This window comes from Primulina eburnea, chromosome 1, assembly GCF_022965805.1.
Source record: "Primulina eburnea isolate SZY01 chromosome 1, ASM2296580v1, whole genome shotgun sequence".
NCBI lineage: Eukaryota > Viridiplantae > Streptophyta > Magnoliopsida > Lamiales > Gesneriaceae > Primulina > Primulina eburnea.
Genome location: NC_133101.1, coordinates 65,688,676 through 65,710,213, shown reverse-complemented (window position 1 = coordinate 65,710,213; position 21,538 = coordinate 65,688,676). Strand labels below are relative to the sequence as shown.

Sequence of the window (21,538 nt, the reverse complement as noted above, 5' to 3'; positions counted from 1 at the left end):
GCTTGTATGAAGTTGTTTTATGCATTCATAAATCAGTCTGAGACCACTATCGTGGATGTACATCTGAGTTCGATATAAATGTTCTCAATACTATACTTCCAATTTGTTCAGAAAATAAAAATGAAGTTTGAGAAGTGAAGCTTGGTTCCTGGAAACTAGTCTGGAGTATGCTTTTCAAGAACATCCCTGCTGGTTAGAAGAAAGTACTCTGAACTTGAATTCATGTGCTTCCAATTCGAAATTTAAAGCCTCCAGTACTGTATACCAAACATCTAAAGCCACTTAAGCATGCAGATTCTTGATAGGGCTCTAGCATGATATACCTTTGATGATCCAATAATAGACTCGAGCTACTTTTCAATATCCTTGCGAACTTGTCCCTATATTTTTTGCTCAAAAGAATGGAACAAAATGACAGATGTCAGTTAAGGGACCGAATAAGATTAGCAGAACATATAGATTAGAGATAATCTCACCCGCAAGATCAACTCCAGGTTGGCCTGATTATCAGCCTCGTAATTCAAGTCCTACCAGAAGAGATAAATGGCACGTTAAATTAATCTGTAATACTTCAAAAGTTCTGTTGTATTGGAACCAAGCGACTGTTCGCCAAGAATCATACCAGGAAATTATCTCATGAATATTAAACATTCAGTGTAGTGGACGTCGTGACAAATGTAACAGAAGATTTGAAAAGGTGCTGTATGGGTTGCTCAACAAAATGACGCAAGAAACAGAGACACTAACGAAACCGATATCATTTTTAGGTGCTCCCAAGTCCTAATCAACAGAAGCATGACATCGTTGTGCACAACAAATGTATCAAATCAATATTTACCCTTAAGACATGGATAATCTGGAACGATTGAAATTTATCCTTCAACTTCTTTGCCTCGTCGTATAACCTGAATATATTTTGATTTTTCACCCTCTATAAACCCTGAATCTGTTCATGAAATCTTACATTAAAAGAAAATTTCACCCTGAATCTGTTCATGAAATATTACATTAAAAGAAAATTTCACCAGGATAAATGAAGCGTGAGATTTACCAAGAAATGCACCTGCATGCAAACAAGTTTGGAGTCCCCCTAACTCGAACTCTGTAAAACCTTTTCCAAGAGCGTATTTCAATCCTAATATAAATCCACGATACTCAGCAGCATTACTTGTTGCTACACCTAACCCTTCATGTAACTTACAAATCTAATACGTGAAAAAATGTTAGAGATACACCGAATGTAGAAGATGCAGAAAAAAGAACGATGATTAACAAACTCCCATCATCAGATCGTATAATAGCTCCGGCCCCTGCTTGTCCAGGATTCCCTTTTGAAGAACCATCAAACTCAAGAGTACAAGATAGCTGCAAATGAATAAAAGACATTCAGGTTTTTGCAAAGAAAGTCTCAATCTCAGAGCATTCTTGAATCCAAAACATTGTTTTTGGTCCAAATTCTAATAATGAATCAATCACTCACACAAGCCGATGAATTTTGGTCAACTCCATTAGGATCCAATTTGAGATGCTTTCTTGAGGAGTCATTTGAAGTCAGCATTGGTCCAACAGCTTCCTGGAAAGCATAAGAGTGCTTATAAACCACAGGCTTGTGAAGCTAATTTTATAGATTCATGTTTCTCTTTTTTCCCATTTCTTTAAGGGGACCAAATAAAGTTCTCACTTACTCCATAAGTCAACCACAGAGCTTTTTGTGACCTCTTCTTTGTCAATGAGTTATTAGTTGTTTCACCCACAGAATTTGACTGCAATAGGAAAACTAGGATGCTTATATTAAATCTAGGTATTGGGAAGAAACACAAAAGTAAGGACTTGATCGTATTGCCCTTCTAGTAATTGATGAATTGAACAGGATAACACAAGTCAGAAGCTTGTTGTCTCATAGCACAATGCATATCTAAGAGAGCATTAGCTAGCACATAATTCTTTATTTTTACAATAATAGTAGTTTTCATTGATCTTACTCTGCCATAATATTTTTACATCGAGGGACAGCAGAACCAAGTACATACGTGCCATGAACATTTTCAAAAAAGTTTCCTATTAGGCTAAATAACACATATTGAATGGAGTGGAAGGGGAATAATATAAAATAAGGTGTTTCAAATTTTTGATTGCATATGTGGTGAGATAATCTGACCTGAATTGGACATGGCACAAGAATGTCGAAAAGTTCTTCAGTAAGATCAGAAGTTCTGATGGAATAAAGAGCATTCACAAGTCCACAAGAGAGAAGATATTTCTCTGCATCCTTCGGCATGGAGTAACCTTTGTACGCACTGCCCGAGAAAATAAGAGAAAAATAGATGCATCTAGTATTAGCAAGTCCTCTCTCCTAACAGAATGAAGATTGAGTATACTACGCTGGTTGAAACGAAGGGGAACATTAAACACGACACTCGGCATGAAAACATCTTAACATGTATACCCTAATCAAAATTGAGAACAGTAGATTACCGAGGTTCCAACTTGAGCCTGGCAATAACTTGAGCTTTTGTAAACACATATGAGATTGCCCTTCCGAACAATATCCTCTAACGTGATCTCTTTTTTTTTTTTTCAAACATTCTTCAACCCATATTTTTCTCAATTTCTTTTTTTTTCATTTTCAAAAACACACATATAATTATATAATTGCATAATGTATTATATAACGGAACTTAATTAATTCGATAAACATAATACAATAAAACATGTATTAAACTCAATTTATTTAAAATAATACATTTTTTTTTACACGACAAACATAAATGACAAGATACAACATTCATAATATACACATAAAATATAAATCACGACAAATATAAACGACACATATGGTTTAAAGAACAACACATAAATTGACCATTAAAAATACTAATATTCCGAAGTACTGTACTCCTCCCACAAATGGTCAATAAGAACATCTCGAAGTGCATAGTGAGCCGACTTATATTTTATTTAACGACAGCATGCAACGAAATCTTGATATCGAACATGCTCATCACGTGTCATTTCAACATCTACGATGTGTGATTCGCGATAATCTGTTACTGAAACATTCTCATCTCTTTCATTTTCAATAATCATATTACGCATTATAATGCATGTAAACGGGTGGCGGGTAGTTGAGGTTTAGGAATCCGTATTACTGGATTATAGATAAATTAAATGAATTTTGTGATTCTTTTTTATTTCAATTTGTAAACGAAAAGGTCATTAAACTCCCGAAAAATATGATCACGATATATATATAATAAAAAGTACTATAAATATTATCTTTCACTATTAAATAATATTTTCAAATAAGTCTGACGCAAATCAAACATGGCATTCCCTTTTGGTGGTTACATGTTTGGACCGAATGACCTGATTTGATTAAATGTTGAAGTCTATCTTTACATTCTATAAGTAATTAATTAATTTGAATGATATTAATGATATTTACGACAGCGCAGTGACAAGTTATGATTTGAAGAACACGTGACAACTGAAATCAATTACTTCCATTGTCGGATAAAATTCTTGCCAATATGCTGGATCCATTCCTTTTTGTCTTTAATGGAAAAGTTGATGTTTCTCTCTTGTAGTGAGAGTTTTCTAAAAAAGAATTGAAGTTGAGCCAACCATAACAACTTATGGCTACATGCTTGTAGCCAGTAAACATTAGTCCACTTCTCGAGAAAATCGATTTGTTGTTACAATCAAATCAAATCAAATCAAATCAAAATCAAATATTTTATTATGTTCCTCGGCTTGGTTGTCAAGCACAAAGAAGCACATCTTCTTTGGCAAACCAAAAAAACGTCAAATTCCCCTAAATTTAAATTCCGACAAGGTTTCTTGCAAATTGATAGAAGGCTCCCCACGGCCACAAGTCAAAAGCCACCAAAAGCAAGCCATATTTAGAAGCTCTTGTCCCTCAGCAACTTCCAAAGCCATCATTGGCAAGAGTTACGAGTTTGCAACCTCTTCCTCTCAAGTTCAAGCTGAACATGAACATGCCATTGAAAATAACTCTTTGCAGAACTTAAAACTCCTCTAGGAACCTAAGTGTTTATCTTACCACTTTCCGTACACGTTCATTGGCAGCAGGAGTTCCACCAGTGACAGATTCAGGAAGATAAGGGCTGCTAACTCGCACGTCATTCATCACAACTATGATCGTCTTGTCCCACCGAACAGGAAGCCTGCTTATACAACAATATTGGAAACCACTTTATTAAAAGCTTATGACACAGCACAGATCACACGGTGGATTCAGTGGTCAAAATATTATGGTACCCAAGATCAGCAACGTCTAACAACATAGATTATCCAGCACTCAACATATGAACACAGAATAGAAACGGCTCGATAAACGGACAGAAATTGCATTTGAGGTTGAATGTCACTGGATATATGGGATGTCAGTGCAAAGACAACAGTTTGGAAATCGAATGGTTCAGTCGCACTCAAGAAGGAATATATAATTATGTTTCACTACAAACATGTCTTAACATTTCACCATTTGTCCGTGCATTTGTGTATGCCTGAATGATATGGCATGCCAAAACAAAACAGACCTGGAACTACAAAAGATGTCTTCGATAGTCGTCAACCCAAAGATATGATGATCATTTGGACGATCGAGGGAATAAATGACCTGAATCTTTCCATCAGATTAGTTCTGACATGATAATGACGCATGCAGCAAATTAAAAGTACTCAAATTGAGACGCCCACTTGGAAAAAAATTGCGCACGTAGTCTCAAATATCTTGAAACATAAAAAAAAAATATTAATAAAGGTCACACCTATATGTAGATCAAATCCAACTCCCAAAATAGAATCAAGAGAAACACTATATCCCGGCGGTGAAATTGAACATTTAGCATGATCGAATGTGACTATCAATTGTCATGAAGCTTTTATCCAGAATGTTAACGCCAAAAATTTAGAGAGTTTTATACTTGGTAATGCAACAAGAAGTAAAAATGATAAAAACTACGTGCAAATCAAAATCAAATTTTTTCAGAAGACACCATATCTAATATGAATTAAAAATCACACTTTTATCTGGCAAAAATAAATGCATATAAGAATCCATGATTAAATAGAGTAATGAACGATACATTACGTTTTAGACAAAGCATCGAAAAGAGCTTGGGCCTCAGTTGTAACACCGACTCCTATCCTCTCAGCCTCAGCCTCTGCTTGTCTGAAATTGAATTAATCATACAATCCATAACCAGGAATTAAACCCCATAAAATCGCTAAAATAATACATACATCTACAAAAAAGAAAATCTCATAAATCACAAACGGGAATCTGGTAAAATTAGAGACATCACCTAAAAGCAGACTCTTCTCTAGACTGAAGAGTAGTAAGATCAAGAAAACAATTTTTAATATCAAGTGGGTCTTCGGCTTGACCCAACAAGGAGAAGTCTTTTATGTAGTTAGCTTTAAGCAGCCTTATATTCCTCTTCGACACAATCCCAGATTTCATCCCCTCTTGTACTAAACAGGAACACAAGTTAAAGAATACACCAAAACAAGATAAGAAAAACAAAAACCAACAAAGATTGAAATGAATTGGAAGGATATGAAGGATGAGAAGATTGGAGGGGACGTCAAAGCTGACGACTTGGGCTTGAAATTCTTCTCCAAACGTGGTCTTTATTGAGAGAATACAACCTACAGCGAATTCTTCTGATTGATCCTGTGCTTCCATGGACGCAGCTTGTGCTCTCATCTGCACCTCCCGTCCAGACGACCTGTGAATTTTTATGTTTTATTAGTACAAGTTTGTAAATGGACCTGGACCGACTGTTTTGGGCCAAATGTTTTCTTTAACGAATTGGATTCAAAACACGAGCCCGCTAACTGGATCACTTCTAACAACGGAAAAAAAAAACTTATAATTTCAGTAAATAATATATATATATATATATATATATATAGGGAATTGATACCCTGGGCGCCCTTTGGTGAGCGCCCAGTGGGCGACAGCCCACATGTGCAGTTTATTTTTTTTTAAAGATTTGACGTTTCGCGACGGTTTTACAAATACGTCGCAAATGGCGACGGATTTTAACAAACCGTCGCAAAGCCCACATGTGCAGTTTATTTTTTTAAAAATTTGACGTTTCGCGACGGTTTTAAAAATCCGTCGCAAATGGCGACGGATTTTAACAAACCGTCGCGAAACGTCAAATTTTTTTTATAAAAAGAAAAGAGGGGACAGAGGGGCGTTCCCAAATTTCGTGTCCCACCTTCGCCCAACAGCCCTTCTCCCACCTACGCTCAAATCTTTACGTTAAGAAGATTGAGCGAACTTCTGGAGCTCTCGTGCGGGGAAATATTCCGACGACATCAGAAGGTAAATCGATGTAGTTCTAAATTTCATATTCCGAAGAAATTTCCAATTTATGATTTTGAAGGTTTCCGGTGTATTGGCATACATGTTCTTTAATGTTTGTGAAGTGTAAGTCTGCATATTTAATTAATTGCACTAGGAAATGGTGTTGATGATCTAGCTATTTATGTATCTGGAGTATTTATAAATTTATTCATTTCTAGTATGTTTTGTTAAAATATATTTTATACTTGATGTTGTTTCTCATATGATTATATTGTTACCGTCGCTAATCGTGCTCGGTTAATCCCCAGACAATCCTCGCCAGCACCTTACCGCCCGCAAAGATTTTCGAGCACCACCCCACGTCTGCCTAGCGCCACTGTAGATGAAATGGATCAATATAGTGGAGATGAACAATCGTACATCCCCCAAGTCGGTGATGATCAGAAACCCCAGATTGGTATGAGATTTGATTCGTTAGAGGATGCATTCTCATTCTACAACCAATATGCCCGAGAATCCGGTTTTAGCGCGAGAATGAGTAATAGCAAGAAAAGTAAGAAAACAAACGAAATTGTATGGAAGAAATTTGTATGCTTTAAAGAAGGGCATACAGATGATATTCGATGGAGCAAACAGACAAAAAAAGATCAACCAAGAAAAGAAAGAGCCCGTGGTGAGACTAGAACCGGATGTTTGTCCAAGATTTCAGTTGTCAAGGAACAAACAGGTCCGGGTTGGGTTGTCAGTACTTTCGTTGAAAGTCATAATCATTCATTATCGACTCCGTCGAAGGTGCATTTGTTACGCTCGCATCGCGGTATTTCTGCATAAAAAAAAATGTTGAGTCAACAATTTGCAGAAGCCAATGTGCCAACTTGTCAACAAATGAGATTATTTGAGATAGAGTCTGGTGGGCCTGAACATGTAGGTTTCATAGAAAGAGATATCAGAAACTACGAGCAAAGTGTTAGGGATGAGCAAAAGGGTATTGATGCAGAAACATTGGTCGATTTCTTCGAATCTGAGAAAGAGAAGAATTCATTGTTCTTTTTTGATTATGAGACTGACTCGGACAACAGATTTACCAGGTGTTTTTGGACTGATCATGTGTCAAGAAGGGCATACACTGCTTTTGGTGACGTGGTTGTGTTTGATACTACATACAACACCAACAAATATGGGATGATTTTCGCATATTTGTTGGTGTTAATCATCATCATCAGACCATTCTTTTTGGTTGTGGATTGTTGAGTGACGAAAAAAAAATACTGGATGCAGATTGGCTACAAAAGAAATAACCGTCGCAAAACGTCAAATTTTTTAAAAAAATAAACTGCACATGTGGGCTTCGCGACGGTTTGTTAAAATCCGTCGCCATTTGCGACGGATTTTTAAAACCGTCGCGAAACGTCAAATTTTTAAAAAAAAATAAACTGCACATGTGGGCGACAGCTCAGCTGTCGCCTACTGGGCGCTCACCAAAGGGCGCCCAGGGTATCAATTCCCTATATATATATATATATATATATATATATATATATATATATATATATATATATATATATATATATATATATATATATATATATATGTAGCTATATATATTGTAAACCTTTGTGCTAAAAAAAGAGAGTAGATAATGTTCCAATTTTAAATATTATCAATTAATTTATTTAAAAAAATAATAATAATCATCATTATTTCTCATATATTTATTTAAATATTTTGATTTTGAAATAGTATTAAGCAAAAAATACATTAATATATTAATGTAAGTGTTGGGTGTAATAATTGTCCCTGCTTGGTTGAGTGATCGAACCGTGGTGCTTGTAGTGCTGTGCGGTTTAAAAGATTTGAGTTGCACCATTACCACTAGTTATAGCTATTGGTAAAACGGTAAGCACTCGGTCCTACAATTGGTATCAGAGCCAAGGTCACGGGTTCGATTCCCATTGATTGCAAGGAGTGCAATTATTGGGAGGGAGATTTTTGTGTGCAATAATTGTCCCTGCTTGGTTGAGTGATCGAACCGTGGTGCTTGTAGTGCTGTGCGGTTTAAAAGATTTGAGTTGCACCATTACCACTAGTTATAGCTATTGGTAAAGCGGTAAGCACTCGGTCCTACAGTTTACTTACAGTAATAATTTATATTAAAAGACAAGAATTCAAATATTTATTATTTCACTAAAGACAAATTTATTTGAGAAACTTAAACAATGACATACAATAATAACAAACTATACATGTATTTACAATTTTTTTTGTAATTCATAAATTAAATAAATAAATATTATAAATAAAAATAATTATTTAAAAAGTGTTGGACCAAACGCTTGCTATTTTACCAAAAGTTATAGCTAGTGAAAATGATGCAACTCAAATTTTTTAAACCGCATAACAGCCCAAACACCACGGTTTGATCGCTCTATCGAGCATGGACAATTATTGAAAGAAACTACTTTAAAATTTACTATAACATATTTTGAAAAAAAAAATACTAACGACATTATTATTTTATAATAATGTACTACGATACTTAAAATAATATTAGAAATCAATAGTTTAATTAAACTGTTTATAACATATTTACTAAAAATTATTCAATGTAGAAAAAAACTAACCTAAATTAATTTGAGTAAGTTTTCTGTGAAACAGTCTCACAGATTTATATTAAAGGGACAAGTCGAATCAATCCATATCTTGAGTGAAAAATAATAATTTTAACATATAATAATATATTTTTTACGAGTCGAGTCAGATTACAAAATGATTAATAAGACGGTCTAATAAGAATTTTCTGAATTAGTTTTAATATTTTATTATATTTAATAAAGGAAAAATGTATAATAGATATTGTAATATTTTAAAAAAGAATTTGAGGACATATTAGGCATTCTAGATTAAAGAAAGAAATATGAAATGTATTTTTAAAAAAATAGAGTACCAATAACACTCCTCAAATGTTTGTATTGATCGTATTATTTTTATTTAATTTTGATTACGATTTCAGGTCTTGCTTTTATATATTTCATTTTCTATACTCTTTAAAATATTAAAAAAATTAATTTTTTAATAAACAATTTTCAAATTTTTAATGAAGAATGTTATGGTGGATTTTTTGTATATGGATTGTTCATACATCCATATTAGTGTTATTGTTTCATTAGAACTTTAGTATATTTTTTTAAAATGTTCAAAAAATAATTAAAATTTTTAATCGAATTTTTTTTATCTATTAAATGTTTTTTTTAATTTTTATTTATTATTTAAATTTTATAAATAAATAATATATGATTTTTTTTATTAATAACAATTTCACTCAATAAATATATCGAATGCAATAGTAAATAATTCCATTTGACGGTTAGTTTGTTATTCTTATTTTTGAATATTTATATAATAATTAAATATATTTATTTTATCAATAATTTAAAATAATTATTTAAATGTTCATATTTATTAATTTTAATACTCCAAAATGTAAAATATTAGCATGTATAAACAATTAACTTCCACCTATATTTATTATATATAAATATAAATTATATGTTGGTAGTCCAACATTTATTCTAAATATTAAATGCACCATCTTCCTTACAACTAACTAACTATGAATATGTATGATGGATCGCCGTTGGTAGCAGAACAATCAATGCACTATTAATATTTCACCTGCCATTTGGAGAGAATTCACTTAATTAATACTAGCCACTGATCGGATCTATATTATGAATGAAATCATTTATAGCATCCAATGTATGTATGTATATATATATATATATATAAAGCAAAGGGTAGCTTGCTAGGTCGAATATTAAAAAGAATGGGCTCCAAGGTTGAAGTGGAAGCTGAGGTTAAAGCAAATGCAAACAAGTTTTGGGAAAGCATAAGGGAATCGAGCACCCTCTTCCCCAAGATTTTCCCTCAGCAATACGAGAGCATCGAGGTTCTCGAAGGCGACGGCAAATCTGTTGGCTCTGTTCGTTTGGTTAAGTTTGCTCCAGGTACCGTATCAGTACTACTTCTAGCTACTTATATATATATATACACACACACACACACATCTATAATTTGATTTAACATTAATGCATGCATGTGCAGGAATATCTGAGATCTCAAGCACCAAAGAAAAGATAGAATCGGTGGATGAAGGGAACAAGACAGTGAGTTACACTGTGGTTGATGGAGATATCTTGAAATTTTACAAGAATTTCAAAGGCAATCTATCTGTGAATCCCAAGGGAGATGGCAGTTTGGTCAAATGGTGGTGTGAGTTCGATAAGGCGAGCGAAGAGATCCCAGATCCAGATCTGCTCAAACATTTTGCTCTCAAGAATTTCCAAGATTTGGATGATTATCTTCTCAAGGCATAGACTGATCCGGCCATCTGTCATATTATGTTTCATTGTTCGTGGTGATTCGTACGTCCGTGTGTTTCCAATGTTTGAGATGTTGAATGTCTGAATAAAAGCTTCCTTTTATTTATTATTAAGGATTTGAAATCTAAATCTATCAATTCATTAATAATCCCATCCAGTCGGAGGATTTAGTATATATATATATGTGTTCAATGAACTCGACCAATATGACCTATTTATTGTGTGTACAAATTTACATCTATGCGACTATGCTGCATAATAAGACAGAACAATTACACATCCTTATTTTAAAATTAATGCTCATTAACCAGAATTCAATTTTGAGATTGCGGTGATTAAGAAATGTATTTCATGACAATCAACTACTGCACAAACACATTTCCACATAGATCACGACAATATAAATAATTAATATTGTGTGACAAAATAATACTGACACTCGAAATAAGAATTTTTCTTAATGCATGGGTAATTCAACCATGGAATAATAAAGATGTTCCTTATCTTAATTAATGTGTAAAGTAAGTTTTCCAATTTTTATAATATCATGTCATGTCATTTTCTAAAAATGTAGTAAGAGATTATTGCAGTGAAGTATATATCTGCAGCATAAGTGAGCTAGGTGATTGCGAGAGAAAGGTGACGATCTTATCAAATATAGGCATGGTAATAAGCATGAGATAATGTGTCAAACACAACAACTCATATGAATACGATAACAAATTATTTCATAATCAAATTATATTGTTGACTTTCAATCTAAAATAAATTGGTTGCAATAGATCATCTCCGGTACAAACAAAACTCTAGCTACGTCGACAAATTTAATAATATTAAATCTATAAATCATGTGATTAAATCCATATATCACAACTGTAAGGCTCGAGATTATATCATTTTAATCCGAGATTATTTAATTTACGAATTTTGGAATGATGAATTAGATTCCACGATTTTTGTAATTAATTAGGATTGAAATTGAATTAAAAGATTGAGCGGGGGCCGATTTACAAATAGTGAAAAATTGAGGGACTAAAGTGCAATTAGGACTTGAATGTGACACTTGTCACATAATGCATGCAATATATATATTATCAATCTCCTTTGTCCTTCAGAAACCGAGCAACTTTTCTCAGGAAATTCCTTTTACTTCTTCGTATGTTTATGTGGTGAGTTGACAATTCCGTCTATCCGATTTTGAATCTGAACACGGTACTGAGATCCTCTCGTCGACAGCTACTACTGGACGTAAGTTTTACTGAGTTCTGGTATCATTTGAAAATATGATGTTGTAGGAATTTGATATAATTCATATATGATGTCTTGGACATGTTAGACATCGTAGAATCAAAGTCAGATCAGAAAACGGACTGATTCTGGAATTATTATGATTTTCTGATTTTATTGAGTTGAAACCGGACAGATTTGATTATGGGTTGATTACAAATTGTATCGGATATGAGTTATGATTTGTAATTAATATATGGTGATATGGTATTGACGAGAATACTGAGATTGTGCCGTTATGCCGTTGATTTTGAATTAAATCCAGATTGATCAGATTGTTATGATATTGACTAGTATATTGATATGAGATTATTGATATTGTCAGTACCAGACAGATTGTGAGTTCAGGACTTTGACTGAGCCAGAAACCGACGAAAGAAATGTATAAGTCAATGTGGTATTGGGAGATGGACTTGAGTCGGTTTAGACTTGGGTTTTTCCCTAAATCACATACGTTACTTTACTGCATTGATATTTGCATTGAGTTGATTGATATACTTGTTCTCTTGATTTTAGACAGCAGGTATTAGGCGAGTAGTCTTATGACAGAAGTGCCGTTAGTGGTGGGATCACCACGGGCACATTGCACGATGTCATAAGATTTTGTATTGGCGGTTGTGCCAAATACTGTCACTGGATGTTTGGCTATCGATGTGGATAGGATGGTGGCTTTTTCTATTACTGTTAATCAGTATTGTATCGATGTGGATAGATTAGTAGCTCTTCTATTACTGTTAATCGATGTCATATCGATGTGGATAGAATCAGAGTTGCTTCTATTACTGTTAATCGGTACTATATTGATGTGGATAGAATAATAGCTTCCTCTATTACTGGTAATCGATACCGTATCGATGTGAATAGAACTTGAGTCTTTTCTATTACTGTTGATCGATACCATATCGGCGTGGATAGAACTGGAGTCTTTTCTATTACTGCTAGTTGATATACGCATGCCAACTTCTGGAATCGGGATCCCTAGACTAGGATTGAGTCTAGTCTGAATGATGTAGCTACGAGTATTGTCGACAGTTTGATATTGATTATGTTTCAGATTTTGATACATATATCTGTCACCTGATTACATGCTTTATATTGTTTATATGATTGCATGTTTCGTTGATTTATACTGGGAGTATATTCTCACCGGTTTATCCGGCTGTTGTCTTGTCTGTATGTGTACTTGACAACAGGTGGGACAGGATCAGGGTCCAGGAGATGAAGAGAGAGATCGTGATTAGAGTGGTGGCACCGGACTTGGACTAGAGATAGGGTTGAACACTTGATAGTAGTTGTCAAACCCTAGTTTGAATAAATGTTTGTGATACAGGACTTGTATTTTTATATACTGAGATGTATATATGTTTTAATCTCACTACGTTCAGCACTTTAAAGAAAAAAAATTAGACCCTGTTTTATAATTGATTAATTAGTCTCAATGATGATTAAGAACTTGATTAGCGTCCGGGTCCCCACAACAACACGCCAAGAATTCATGTCGAATTATCAGAAAAAATGAATAACAGTAAACACGTACCAGAATCCATTGATTGATCTTGCGTCAGAGTTATGGATCTTCCAAGACAACAGAAAATCGACCACCTTATTCTTGCCTTTGATGGGAGAAGGAGAGAGATCTAGAATTATTCTCTGTGTCTTGGGGACCATAAACTTATATACCTTAGCAGTCTTCAATCCATCATAGAAGGCCTAATTGGGCTGGGCTTCTACACATAAGGTGTACCATACCGATTTATTTAATAATTTGGAAACCCATAATTAATTAGATCACTTTATTGGGTCCTTTATTAGATAGCTTGTCCATGTACAACTAAATAAATTATGTGAGCCCACAAAATAATTCCAACAATCTCTCACTTGGGCCACATCAGTTATCCGGATATTGTACATGCAAAAACTGGATTGAGCTCTTGCTATGTAAACCAAAATATTCCTTAACAATCTGGTCTATCAATTATAACAATATCGAACCAAAGCAGTCATCGCTACATTTAAAATCACTAGACCCATCAATGATCACAATATTAGCATAATCAATAACATAGATCAAGTATGGATGTGTAACATGGAAATACATAAATGTGACGGGGAAATGGAGTTATAAATTTTTAATAATCTTACTGTTTAAATGATAATCAGTAATTCAAAATTAAGCTCCAATCTCCATGCATCTCAAAGTCGACAGAAGCGAACAGAACAAGGGGAGATCCGTTGAAGGACCACCTGCTTAAGAGAAATATAGACTCGTTTGGTTCCTTCATCAAGTAGGCCCAGAATCATTTTTCTTGGTATTTTACTTCAGAAGAAACGGATGAGAAGCCAATGTTAAAAGACTCGGTCGGTTTTCTCCTGTTGCTTCACAGGTTCTCGAACAAAACGTCTATTCCTCGATCAATACCCTTTTGACCTGTTTTTTCTAGGATACTTGTATCTTTTGACAGTACATAACATATTACATTAGTTCCAGTCTTGAAATCCTAAGAATAATTGGTGCACAAACTCAAATTATAGGCAACCAAAAATTGCCTGTACAGTTTCACAGAAAACGCAAATTTTCAGTCCGTTTTTCCAATTTACATTCTATACATCCATAATGTTTCACACAATCATCTGCTGAGCTTTCGATCCCATCTCCAGTGCAGACCAAATTATTCTGGGATGATGAGTTTTGTTCCGTTGATCCATGCGTAACTTCAACAAAACCATTCCCTTTGTAGCTCAAAAATGATCCCAAAGCCCCAAGAAACCCTTCGTGACACAAAAATAAAGCTTTTGCTTCACCTTTCGACCTGGAAATATACAGATCAAATTTGATAAGAGTCCGCTGGTGGCAATGACATGATTTAAATGGGACAAATTTTGAAAAAGGAATCTTATGAAATCTTTAGAATTTGATATCCTTTCAGATCGTTATTTGATTCCCCAAAGGATAAAACAGGGGTCTAGAATGATATGTGAAATTGTATATATTTCAAAAAAGATCATAATGTATCCATAATCTTTATTATTCAACTCTAGGACGACAATATTATGGACAAGGACTAAATCCGGTCATTACCAGTAATGAACCGCAACAGAAATAGTGTCCATTGTATAAGCATGACCTCGAATGAAAAATCCTCCAAAAAATATCCTTTTGAGTCCGAAGCGTAGAGCATTTAAGTATGCTATCTGAAATGTAAATAACAATGAAATTGATAAACACGATGCAAAGTCATTAAATTAAAAAAAATCATAATAACTACTCACATATCCAATATGCAATGTCAAGAATCATATTTGATAAATGAGGGAGTTAACATAATGTCAGGGTAATATTTCTTCTTAACACTTGTTAAATCAGTGTCCTAGGGGAGCAGTTCAAAGAGATGCGTTATCTAAACGATGTTGAGAATAATAGAAAGAAAGACTGCACATACTAACCTGTCCGATATTATTTGAGATCATTCTTAAGAGGGACCTTGCGACATCTTCAGCTCTATAATCTTCCAGCTCTTTCTTCTTGGATATTGCTTTACCAAAGCTAGAAGCAATGGCTGTTGATGTGAGGCCAATCTAGCATAACAATACCATAAAAAACTTAATAACTGAATTAATATTAGTAATACACTCTTAAATCCTCCAAGAATTTAGTGCCAAGGATAAATTCTCTGAGGAAGCAGTAGCAATACCTTAACCTTATCTTCAATTCTGTTGACTACTTAGAATACTGCCAAATTTACATTTTTTGTTATCTTTAGATGAAGTTCATTTCACATTACATCATAGTGTCAATAACCCAACCATTCAAATTTTAAAGAGTACATTCAGCTTGAAGACAATGACACATTATGATCATATACCTTTGAGTAATCCATTCCACCATATATATCTCCAACAAGCATGTCTATCACTCTGTTGTTTCCCCGATGACTCAATTCTATCAATTCATCGAAACTGTAACAAAAAGTTGCCCAAGATTCAAAATAAAAGGACTTTAGCCTCATTTAGTCATTCAATCACTTGGAAAAATAAAATTCAGAAAATAATTCTGAGATCAAGGAAAAATTACTTTAATACAAAAAACTAGGAGGATAACCTTTTGCACTTGGTCAAAAGTTTTCCCAAGCCCCAAAATGTACCACCACCAACACTTGTTCCACTGACTCGCTCAAACTTGCTGTCACTTTCTACCTAAGCAATAGAAGATAAAAATATAATCTCAAAAAAAAAAATTTGTTGTTTTTCCTTATAGTCTTTCAGAATGCTAACACATTTTTCCTATCAAAACATTCTGTGAAAAAAAAAGATGCATGGAGAGCATTACCTTTATCATGCTCACCCCAGACCCAATATTAACAAGAAGGTAAGGATACAAATCTTCTTGGTCAATTTGAACATACACCTTTTGACCATCCATATATGTAAAGGCTTCATGATGTACTGCCTAATCAAGATGTGGATAAAAATAAGCAAACTAAATCAACATATCTACATCATTCCAAAGCATCAAGTGATAGATGCAATGAGGGAAAAAATGAAAAGGAAAAGGAAAAAAAATACAGTAATTATGGCATGTAATCCCATGATTCATCGTTTACAGGTTACAGACAAGTTCTACGCCAGGAGCGTTAAAAAACTGAGACTGAATGCAGCATCTCACAAAGAGTAATTCATATTCAAATAAGCTCGTGGGGTGTTATACAATGTAGTCTAGGAGGAGTTCCCTGCAAATAATTTTTATGAGGAAATAACTGAAGTCAATGAGTAACATTTCTATAGGGAAAAAAAATAGCTTGAACGAAAAAGTAAAATTTCGAAATCTTTAAGTATTTGGTAAATCATTCTATCTGGTGGTTGTGCTCCATGAGAAATAGTTTTGAGCATTTTTAGAGAACCGGAAGAACAATGGGGAAAATGCACCCAGAACAGAAAACACTGCACATTTAGACTGCAGTTGTGAAGGTCATAAATCATAATCATAAATAGTAAAAAGTATGATACAGTACTTCAAGTAATAATTCCCTACCTTAAGTAGAAAATTTGCTCCAGCAACTAGAGAACTCATCTCATCAACCATATCCAAAATAATATCAAGCTCATCTTTGAATAATTCAGAAAACTTGAATGTCCCACCACCGGTAGCCTTCAAGAAGATGTTGAAAGTGTTAGGGTTAACTCTAGTTCATATACTCTAAAAGGCACAAGAGAAATCATTAGACTTCAGTAGAAATTCAAATATTTGTTTGGGAATCAAATTTCCATCACAATCCAGACTTGGAAAAAATCAGAGGCATACTGACGGTGGTCAAAGTGTATGTGCTTCTTTTCAACTATCAATTCAAAAAAAATGTTGATTTTATTTCTAATTCAGTCAAGGTACATGTTATCATAGCACACAAAAGCCATGCCCAAATTGAACAGTTGGATCTCAAATTTGTATTCATACACATCACAAATATTTAATACCAGTTAATAATGAAGCAATCAAAGAAAAGGAGCAAAAAACAGTCATAACAAAAAATTAAATTCTCAAAGCCTACTCTTGTCAGAAAATTACTGATGAAGACTCAAGGGCACGGCGACAACAAATGACAGATTTATTCATTGACATAATAAATTACCTTGATCTTAGTTTTGTAATTGGCCTGGTTTTCAACATCCAGATCACCTGAATTGGCAAAGGACCTCTAAGAAGGCGAAAAATGCTTCACTAAAACTATCCCCCTTCCACCCTCATCTATAGGGTATGGAATTTGAGCACACATTAGAAAGAGAAAAATCATTTTGGATCAAGCATGATGCATCCATTTACTCAAAGAATGCTTGAACATTAGGAAACAATTTGATCTTCCGTAAATACCATCTTGACCCCAAAACAGAAATTAAGGATCTGGTACCAGGACAATAATTTATGTTGCATGGGTACCAGGAGTTAGTATAATTTTAAAAATTTCTGACAATGTCAAATTTTAATGTAGTAGCGGTCGTAAAGGAAAACACAAACCATAGTGCCGAAGGAGCTTGGACGAAATAAATTGCACGCATTCACATATCTTGCTAGTTTCAAATTTCAAGAAATGAAGCCTCCCACTTAGACGGTAATTTAATTTGCCACTGAATGCGTCTATTCCGTCAGCTGAAGACCCAATATTTTTATGATCGCTGGAAAAATTACTGCTGCTTGAGAAGTACACCACCTTAATAAGAGTACCTGCCAAAAGAGGTATGGTGAAGATTATTGCAAATTTTGATAAGTTAAAACTAATTGTTACTGTCCCTTGTCCACTTCCCTTTCCATTCAGCATAGTATTATGTATGAAGCCTATTCATTATTTAAAAGTTCTTTTTTTATCTGTAGAGTTTGCCGTAAATTCACATTTCAACCATACTAGAAAATGATGTGCTCTTTTCGTAACCTGCATGCAAGACACCAGGGAACAATGCTGTGCTCGGAGAAAAATATCTCCTTAAGGTTGCCATTCAAATAGATGGTGTTGAGATCAGCGATGTTTCTTTCACAAGCCATAAATATTCTGAATTGGACCTAGTCAATCCACGCTTAAAGTTACCATGAAAAAAGAGATTGTTTCTGCTTATATACGTGAAAGAAAAACAAACACCGATGGAATCCACATGGTGCCTTATAGAACTCCCTCTCCAGCAATTGCTTTGAAGTTCCATAAGGCTTCGCTCTGAAATACAGCTCGACAAGCTCTTGAGATTGATGCCATGTGTTCTTCTAGCAATGCGCTCTTGTCTAAAGAATTGGCACTGTACGTTCGATGACAATACAAGTCCCAAATAAGCCTCTAGATTATTTCCCATGGACAGGACTCCTTTATTCCAAAAGGGGGAGCCTCATCGGCAGTGGTATTGCAGTGCTTTATTAATCATCATTCTGCAATCCGCTGAGGACATAGTTTTACCAACCTATGGGGACATAATGTAGAGTAACATTGCCAGCAAAGAGGCCGTTTTTTCTTCCTGAGACGCACTGATATGGATAATTTATTTTAAAAGCTCTCTCACCTAGTGGTTTGAAGAGTGAAATTACTGCACCTTATACGTGGTTATGAGACATTTAAAAATAAACAACACCTTTTTTAAGGAAATAAACAATACTCTTATGTTGCCGCCAAGCTGTAAAAAATATTGCATCATAAACCTTGTAACAAAAGGCAAACCACCTCATGTATCATAGCATAATTTGCTCACAGTTTTGAAATATTCAGTACACAATAATCCAAAAGATCTCTACTAGTCCCTTCAAAATTCTGTCATTCTGACAAAGATTCCGTGCAGAATTTAGTGTAAAGAAAGCCTCTCCCTTTTTTCCAGGGGTAAAACTAAGACAAACCCCCATGGTGCAAACAATCTTTCTGTCAGAGATAATTCAGCAAACTTTCCTCGGAAACTATAGCCCGAAGTCAGAAGTTTCCAATTTTGGTATCAAGATCAAGTTGGAACAGCTTTAGTCATTCAGAACTCAAACCAAGTGGTAAATCTAGATTTGGCTTATAACTCAGCCTTGATGATCACTAAAACTAATTATGGAATCGTCATACTTTTACCAACGAAATTCATACTCGAAATTACCAGAAAAAAGAAAAATGAGACGAAAGATTAGTTACACTGGCTCTATTTGCATTCCGTATTAAAAGCTCAAACGTTCAGCAATTACCTTAAAACTAACAGCTTTTTTTCTCTGATAATAAATCGGAAGAATCGAAATCAAAATAGGAAGCATCTACCTCCAATATCAAGGGCAACATGCGAAACTTGATCCAAACTCTGCTCTCTCTCTTCAATTCCAACACCCTCCATAATTTTATGTATGTGTATATATATATTAATCATGTAATCAACAAGATTTCATCTTTTTTTATCATCCTCCCTCAACATACTTATGCATGATTTTATACATACAAAATCAAAAGAAACCGATCGAAATCGGATTCCGCAAAACCTGATCGAAAGTCCAATGATAAAGATGCTGCGTCAAAGGACTTCTTGGTCGATTAAGCGCATATCTGCATTCTGTCTTTCAATGAAAGATTTGAATACATCAATCTCATCTGATCAGAGGAAACTTCATTCCACGGTCTCTGCGAGGGTGAGACATTTTGCAGAGGATATTAAAATGATAATTTTTTATTTAATGAAAAAATGTGATTAAGAAAAAAAAATTAAATTATATATAATAAAAAATATACCGATAAAATAATTTTTTTTAAGAAAAAAATTACAGATCATCTCAAATAATCACTCTACTGTTATGAAAAAGTAAAAATTTATGGTAAAAAATAAAAATCTACACATTTTATAATATTTTTCTCTACTCAATTATGAATTTCTTCACAAATGGTGATGCTATTTATAAAATTTCTTCACAAATAATCCAAAAATAAAATACATCATTACCTACATCATCACACACTAATTTTCAATATTTACAACTCTTATTTTCAACAATCAAATATTCAATACACACATTTTAAATATTATTTTTCAACACTCCCTCTTGTGATGATGATCATAATGATTGTATTCATTACGTGTTTTTCTATTGGCTCGTTAAAAACCTTACTAGGAAAAACCCATTGAGATAAAAAATATAGTAAGGGAAAAAGAGTGCAGTCACGTAAACTCTCCCTCGTGTTGACACGAACAATTCTTCACAAATTTCGTAGATTGCACATCTCAATATTATATATGTGATTTCTGAATATTGTCGTAGGAACTGCCTTTGTGAAGAGATCTGATGAGTTTTCACTTGATTGAATCTGACGAACATCAATACATTTATTGTAACGTCTGGCTCATTTTTAAAAGTGCGGAAATATTTTTTTTTAAAATCATACGTAAACATAAACATATAAAAATCTTAAAAATCATCACGTATTAAAATATTCCTCTCTCTTTTTTTAAAAAAAAAATCATACGTAAACATAAACATATAAAAATCTTAAAAATCATCACGTATTAAATCATTCATCTCCTCTCAATTTCATAAATCGTAATGCGGAAAACATGGGGTCCTCGGGTCATGTCGCCGCACCAGGTCTGCCTACTCAGAGTTCGGCACCTCCAGTCTCCTCATCATTAAGCTCACCTACATCACACACGCCTAGTGAGTCTAAAGACTCAACACCTGCACCGTTAATAACAAGTACATATACATAGCACACATCAGTGAAAAATATCATACTCAACATATCTTTCATGAACTTAAAAGCATAATTTAAACGTGTCGTGTAAAATCGTATCGTGCCAAAGCATGTCATCTCATGTCATCATATACGTATACGTGTCGTGTAAAATCATATCGTCTCAAAACATGTCATCTCATGTCATCATATACATATACGTGTCGTGTAAAATCATATCGTGTCAAAACATATCATCTCATGTCATCATATACGTATACGTGTTCTTTTTAATTGAATTCAGTTCATTAGTTGTGACTTTCGTATCAGCTCTATCGTATCAGCTCTATCGATGGATCCATCTACATGTAACCATGGTA

General features: G+C 34.1%; 4 protein-coding genes across 8 annotated transcripts; 1 reads left to right on the top strand and 3 right to left on the bottom strand.

The window, feature by feature from the left end:
* Nucleotides 1-2: 2 nt before the first annotated feature.
* Nucleotides 3-2,595, bottom strand: LOC140802977 (uncharacterized). Of its 3 annotated transcripts, none has more exons than XM_073158638.1 (9): nt 2,476-2,595; nt 2,159-2,297; nt 1,686-1,763; nt 1,481-1,573; nt 1,264-1,365; nt 1,052-1,196; nt 839-905; nt 477-527; nt 3-380 (listed from the first exon to the last, which is right to left on the bottom strand). In XM_073158638.1, the coding sequence occupies exons 2-7, from the start codon at nt 2,276-2,278 to the stop codon at nt 880-882; spliced, it is 564 nt and encodes a 187-aa protein (XP_073014739.1). In that variant the 5' UTR covers nt 2,279-2,297; nt 2,476-2,595; the 3' UTR covers nt 3-380; nt 477-527; nt 839-879. The 3 variants fall into 3 exon arrangements, with proteins under 3 accessions (XP_073014739.1, XP_073014733.1, XP_073014748.1); XM_073158632.1 differs by having other exon boundaries at nt 839-946; nt 1,064-1,196; XM_073158647.1 differs by lacking the exon at nt 1,686-1,763 and having other exon boundaries at nt 839-946; nt 1,064-1,196.
* Nucleotides 2,596-3,626: 1,031 nt separating this feature from the next.
* On the bottom strand, nt 3,627-5,764 carry LOC140802950 (uncharacterized). 2 transcript variants are annotated; one of them, XM_073158586.1, is made up of 5 exons: nt 5,588-5,764; nt 5,331-5,497; nt 5,117-5,197; nt 4,064-4,187; nt 3,627-3,986 (listed from the first exon to the last, which is right to left on the bottom strand). In XM_073158586.1, the coding sequence occupies exons 1-5, from the start codon at nt 5,732-5,734 to the stop codon at nt 3,939-3,941; spliced, it is 567 nt and encodes a 188-aa protein (XP_073014687.1). In that variant the 5' UTR covers nt 5,735-5,764; the 3' UTR covers nt 3,627-3,938. The 2 variants fall into 2 exon arrangements, with proteins under 2 accessions (XP_073014687.1, XP_073014677.1); XM_073158576.1 differs by having other exon boundaries at nt 5,331-5,763.
* A 4,341-nt stretch (nt 5,765-10,105) lies between these two features.
* On the top strand, nt 10,106-10,828 carry LOC140802944 (MLP-like protein 423). Its single transcript, XM_073158564.1, has 2 exons — nt 10,106-10,347; nt 10,445-10,828. Exons 1-2 carry the CDS (start codon nt 10,167-10,169, stop codon nt 10,714-10,716), a joined length of 453 nt encoding a protein of 150 aa, XP_073014665.1. The 5' UTR covers nt 10,106-10,166; the 3' UTR covers nt 10,717-10,828.
* A 3,322-nt stretch (nt 10,829-14,150) lies between these two features.
* Nucleotides 14,151-20,166, bottom strand: LOC140802937 (pantothenate kinase 1-like). Of its 2 annotated transcripts, none has more exons than XM_073158547.1 (11): nt 19,764-20,166; nt 18,017-18,223; nt 17,634-17,680; nt 17,039-17,155; nt 16,337-16,456; nt 16,109-16,203; nt 15,873-15,966; nt 15,454-15,585; nt 15,089-15,201; nt 14,571-14,819; nt 14,151-14,437 (listed from the first exon to the last, which is right to left on the bottom strand). In XM_073158547.1, the coding sequence occupies exons 1-11, from the start codon at nt 19,867-19,869 to the stop codon at nt 14,422-14,424; spliced, it is 1,296 nt and encodes a 431-aa protein (XP_073014648.1). In that variant the 5' UTR covers nt 19,870-20,166; the 3' UTR covers nt 14,151-14,421. The 2 variants fall into 2 exon arrangements, with proteins under 2 accessions (XP_073014648.1, XP_073014652.1); XM_073158551.1 differs by having other exon boundaries at nt 14,153-14,437; nt 18,429-20,165.
* Between the last annotated feature and the right edge of the window lie 1,372 nt (nt 20,167-21,538).